The 5,919-nt window shown below is 36.5% G+C and overlaps 1 protein-coding gene across 1 annotated transcript; it reads right to left on the bottom strand.

Moving 5' to 3' along the window:
• Positions 1–2,189: 2,189 nt before the first annotated feature.
• Positions 2,190–3,588, bottom strand: LOC145212839 (uncharacterized). The gene is made up of 3 exons (XM_080081100.1): positions 3,522–3,588; positions 3,123–3,437; positions 2,190–2,269 (listed from the first exon to the last, which is right to left on the bottom strand). The coding sequence occupies exons 1-3, from the start codon at positions 3,586–3,588 to the stop codon at positions 2,190–2,192; spliced, it is 462 nt and encodes a 153-aa protein (XP_079937226.1).
• Positions 3,589–5,919: the final 2,331 nt, after the last annotated feature.

Here is a 5,919-nt window from a genome sequence, read left to right as displayed (position 1 = left end):
TATCTTTTTAAATAGATAAAAATCCTTTTTGAATTTGAAGCAAGTGTTTTAAAACAAATCGCAGTCAATGTAAAAAATATGTAAAAATTTAAATAATGAACGTATAGTCACTGTAGTTAACTAATATGTGTATGTGAGCAGACCTGCAGCTACAAGAAAAAATATCTGTGATTTTAGTTATGAAAACTTATGTTTTGTTTAGCAGGTACAATAAAGACACTTATTTGTAATATAAGCCAGTTATTTTGTCGAAACAAAACTTCTTTTAATTAGGAAAAACTAGTTTCAATGTATGTAAAATAAGCTGTATCTTTCTGGTTCCCTACGACCAAGGATTCCCATGTCTGACTTGATTGGATTTACCAATACCATATGTAAGTTTGTATTTTGTAGTAACATGTTTGATATATATCTGTATCACTTATCAGTATAACTTTTGCAATGTTTTAAAATGTTGGCATTAGTATACTTTTTGCCTTGTCATTCACATGCTGTCCTATGAAATGTTGGTAAATTTTGTGGCTAAGTTTTGCTTGTCATGTGCAGTAGGAGAAAATAATATGTAAAAAGTTTTAATATGTATAACTACTATACCACTATAATCTTTAACACTTAAATATTCATTAAAACTAGAGTGTTGTTATTTAGATGTAACTCAAGATCCTAAAGTGTCATTACTTGATCAAGGAAGATGAAACTAAGTGTACTGGCTTTGAAAACAAGGCCCATGTTGGGAGTGTACTGGCTTTGAAACATCAAAACACTACTTGGAACATCAGACCACTACTATGCCAATAAAAAACAAAAAGATATTCAGTATTTCAAATGGTTTGTTGTTAGTTATGATCCCAATAAAATGTTTCTGGCTATTTCATTTTGTTTCCATGTCGAAAATAAAAAGCTACCATGAAGTTTTGCTTGAAAATCCAGATATTCCGTCGGAAACAGGACAGAAATTGTACTTAATAAACAGTAGTTGGTTATTATGACATATAGAATCAGGATATAGCAATGTGTAGCAAAGAAAAAATCACAAAACGTTTTCTTCATCATTTTGGTGATTCAAACATTTTATTACTGTACAGTAAACATGTATATATGAACAGGGAATATGATGTCACAATGTCAATTAATTCAACAGTAGTTAAATAAATATGATTTAAGTTATTTATTACAAATAAACGTACAATGGCATTTATTCATTTGGCACACTTTGTTTTGTGCATACGACGTTTCCTAAAAAAGTTGGCCGTTCGCCCAACTTCGCTACGCTACGTCCGGTGTGAACACCCCTTCGCTCAACTTCGCTTCGCTACGCTACGTCCGGTGTGAACGGGCCTTTAATGTTCATAGTTTTATTCTTCACACAGGGCGGTGAAAGTGTGAGCGAAACTTTGTATTGTTGGAGGTTTGGGGTAAGCATAGCCTTCTGCATGGTACTGAAATAACTGAAAAACAATGGTTACATACATGTTAATTCCAAAATCTTTTGTAATATAGCTGGCACAGAAACGAAATTAAAAGTAACATCAATTATTACATTGTCAATATGCTAGTTGCAATTATCAACCTACTTGTTTTTTCTTTTGTGGGACATTTAATGCTGTATGGGATGTGGTGAATTTTCGAATGTTCTGTGACTGTAGCATTCTTCGGCCTTAAATCACCGGCTGGGCACAATGGACAGTAGGTGAGGCCTTCCACTTCTTCAAATAACTCATCAATATTTTCAACAGACAAACATTTTTCATTGGACATTGTTTTACTACTGCTGTTTCCTAAACAATAATACTTACAAATGTCAATACTAACCGCCGTTTCCTAAACAATAATACTTACAAATGTCAATACTAACTGCCGTTTCCTAAACAATAACACTGTACTTACAAATGTCAATACTAACTGCCGTTTCCTAAACAATAATAATTACAAATGTCAATGCTAACTGCCGTTTCCTAAACAATAATACTTATAAATGTCAATAAATATCTTGCAAGTAAGCAATTACACCTACCGCTTATATCTAGCTAATCTAGCTATTTATTCTTGGTGACACTCAAAATCAGGGACACCCAAAATTAGGGACACCCAAATCCGCAGCGACTTTAGTGACAGCCTGTCCCTGATTTGGTGACATACAACGGGTGTCCGTGACACCTGTCCCAAACGTGACAGGTGTCCCAAAAATGTCACAACCCCTGTTGACTGAGGTATCCTTGATTTGCTGGGACATTATTCATAACTCCGATTAGTGTGAGGTTTTTGCAGTCTAAACAGATAATATTAGGTTAAGAAAGCTAATTCGTGGTTCTATGATCAAAAGTAACAACAAACAGCAATATAAAATGTGATACTCTTTAAGCTGTTTTGCTTTGTTCTGAGCCAGATTGTCAAGTACATATTGTGAGTTGAAAAAAAGCAAACATAACTAGAATAGTGGTTTTCGTATATATTGCCAGTTTATATATACTACATCATATTTAACGATGTTTCACATTTACCATTTACTATATTTATAATGGATGTTTATTTGGCACCTACATTTCATTGGGTGCCTATCTTTTCCTGGCACAAAAGACAGCATGTAAAAACATATCTGAGGCTGTAAGAGTAATTACTGAGCCGATTCACTGAAATTTTTAACAGTCAACAAGGAGCACGCTATCCACAGCTGTTTAAAATTTCAGCAGGTTACGTCTTGTATTTCTGACCACATTACCATGTGATCAAACAAACAAATATTTGGGGTAAAGGGGTGAAAATAGATATACAACTTCAAGTTACAAAATTCTAAAATACGCTGCAATGTACCAATCAAAAAAGTATGAAATTCCAGAATCATCTGCTTTAGCAAGTATAGCCGCTTTAAAAAATTCACGTTTTGGAGGGCTGTGGGTGATACGAGGGATCAAACGGGGTCAAAATTCACATGGACCGTCTTTAAACCAATATCTATAATGTGTGTAAATTAAAAAATGTTTGAACCATTCTTTCTTGACCAAAACGTAGGAACAAATCCGCGATAGACGAAAAAAATATAAATAAATATAGACAAAAACAATATGTGTCCCCTTCAGGGAAGGGGACCCATAAAAATTATGGGTAGTAAAGTTTTTACTTACATTCAGCTTGAAGACTAAATGATCCAGCCCCACTAGGAGTACAACTAACATCAACAGAAATGTCAGCAGTAACTGCTGGTATTCTGTAAGTGGATGTTGCAGTTGTTGTTGTTTCACTACATGTTACATCTCTAGGAGAGAGAGTGGAAGCATCCTCACAATCAGTAAAGTAGAATAAAATTGAATCATGTAAATTTGAATTCCATTGGCAAGATATAACAGAGGCTGTAGCTACTGATACTTCAAAAACAGGACGGAAGCCAATTGACACAGTGTCAGTATTGCTAAATCCAGTAACAGTCACATCTTGTGCATCTACAATAAAAAATGTCATGTAACAAATTGTTTTTGAATTAGTGCAAAAACAAATAAATTAACAGTACATACAATGTAACTCACCAGCAAGTAGATCGTGTTCAAAATGAATCATAACAACCGCACACAAAATTAAAAGAAAATTTTCCATTCCGACAAGATACCTGTCAAAACATATTTTTTGCACAGAAATTTTACTACAAACCTCTACTTCAAACCTGAGATAAAGCGCTACATTTTGAACAAACATACAGAAATTGTTAGCTGACAAGAGTTCTTAAATTGCTGTGCGGCTGTGCGCTTGTTTGTGTAGTTTAGTGTGGGAATCTCTGTGGTATGTTTTTCGTACCACGTGTTCGCATTTTTATTAGCCCTTGTATGTTTAGTTTTGCACTCTGAATCTTAGGCCTACCAATACGTTTACTGAAGTACTATCTTACTCCTAGAATCTGACTCATAGTACACCGTTCCGTTAATAAAGTCAGATCGCCACTTTCACAATTTCTGTGCGAGTCTTCTAATAGCCTAAAGAAACAGTTACCGACCACAGGCAGTCACCCTTGCAAGTAACTGAAGCAACGTGCCGGCACTACCGTCCGACCACCTCGCGTTAACTAGTCTCCAATAGAGGAATGGCTTCAAACGTTTAGTGCCCACTGACGGTATGAATTTAGGTCGTTAAGTGGGGGAATATTGCGGGAGGGTGACACTAAAACGCTGAATATTGCGGGCGGGCTAGACGTCGCGGAAACCGCTAAAGATTGGGTAAATTGCTGACGGTTAGTGCTATAAGTTGTGGGTTGAGGTTTTATAATAGTATATAAATCTAAAAATATCCCTGCCTGAAACGTATTCAGCTATTTCCTGACATTAGGCAAAAACGCCATGGCGGGATATTGCGGGACGTCGCGGGAGATAGAGGGACGTCTCAGGCGCGGAATTTTCACTTGGTCCCGCCCGTCCGCAACATTTAGCGTTTTAGTGTCACCCCGATGCCGCGGGCCACGGAAAATTCCCTCGCGGGCCACTTCTGGCCCGCGGGCCGCGTGTTGGAGACCCCTGGTCTATAGCGTTGTCTACCAAGCTCATATCATGAATTAATTATAAAACATATTATTTTGAAATGCAGAAATAAAACCAAACAAATATAGGCTAGCTCAGCAGAACAATAGTTTGTGCCATGATTCCTTTTCTAACATTTTGAGAGAGGAAGATTGGAAATTTGAAGAAAATTTCTAAGATTTGCTGTTTCTTATTCATTTGCTCATTTACCCTCTTACGCTGTTGGGGATTTATGTTGGTTGTTGTTTACTATCTCCGTATGCATTTGCGTGACGGGAATGCGATCGCTGTCTGCTTAATGTTGCCGTAAAAACGTAAGTGTGTGCACATTTTACAAATTACAATAATGTTCAGATGCCAATATATGCGCACATTTATTGAAAATGTGAAGTATTTTTGTTTAAATAATATTTTATTCTTACACAAACCCCCGTTTTTAAACATAATGTTAATTAGTTTTAAATTTTGAAACCGTAATTTTCTTCCCGGTTTAAAGTTTGCGAAATTATAGTTTGGTATTAAAGTCCTTAAACAATCATATATGGCAGATGTATAGGACGTCAAAACGTCGTTTTTTTACAATAAAACTGATGGTTGAGCAATGCTTGGTTATGACAGATGTTAATTTTTTTACATAAGTTTTACTGGTTGAGTTTTTGTGAATTGAGCAAAAAAATATTACATTTTAGGAAGGGTCGAGTTGACCTCTTGCACTATACTTGCTGTAGACATAAATTTAGACGTGCAGCTCTGGTAAACTATCTTTGTTTTTGATACGAAAAGTTTCAGCCGTAAATAGGCTTCTGCAGCATTGTGTTTTCGAGCAACAAATCAATTGAATGAACGAATAGAGCCTGGTTTATAAATCTTTGAAAACAATGTGAGGCGCCACAATTGTCTCCGACGTATCACTTTCACAGTGACCTTCCGTCAAAACGGCTGGAACCCAGCTTCTGGCATTTTTATTTTTTTCATGGGGGCATATGGTTTGCTAAGATCTGTAAAACAAAAAGAGCACGGCATAACAACCTTTTATGAACTTGAGGTTGTTTGCACCTGACCCTTGGTAACCTTCCTTGGGAAATGTCTGGCGGTGAAGGACGGGTTATTAAAAAGTTAAGTAGGGGAATATCCGTTCCCAATCGAGTTCCTCCACATTGCAAGAGAAATTCGGCCCACGCTTGCTTAGAGAGCTTTACAGACTTTCTCAAAGCATGTTTGAAAGTCGAAATAAGACGTCCAGCTGCGTCAGTTGACCTCCAGTAGGATCAAAAATTCCTCTCTCCCTGCAGTAAGATTTGAACTAAACGTCGGAGCGTTATCAGATACTATGGGGGTATGGGGATATAGGTATGGGGATATCAAGAATATCACTTTCTCAACAATGAATCATGATCGGCCAATTTTGACCAATGAAGTT

This window comes from Phallusia mammillata, chromosome 2, assembly GCF_965637545.1.
Source record: "Phallusia mammillata chromosome 2, kaPhaMamm4.hap1.1, whole genome shotgun sequence".
Taxonomy (NCBI): Eukaryota; Metazoa; Chordata; class Ascidiacea; order Phlebobranchia; family Ascidiidae; genus Phallusia; species Phallusia mammillata.
The sequence above is the reverse complement of the archived record's forward strand: the minus strand, read 5'-3'. Positions and strand labels throughout refer to the sequence as shown.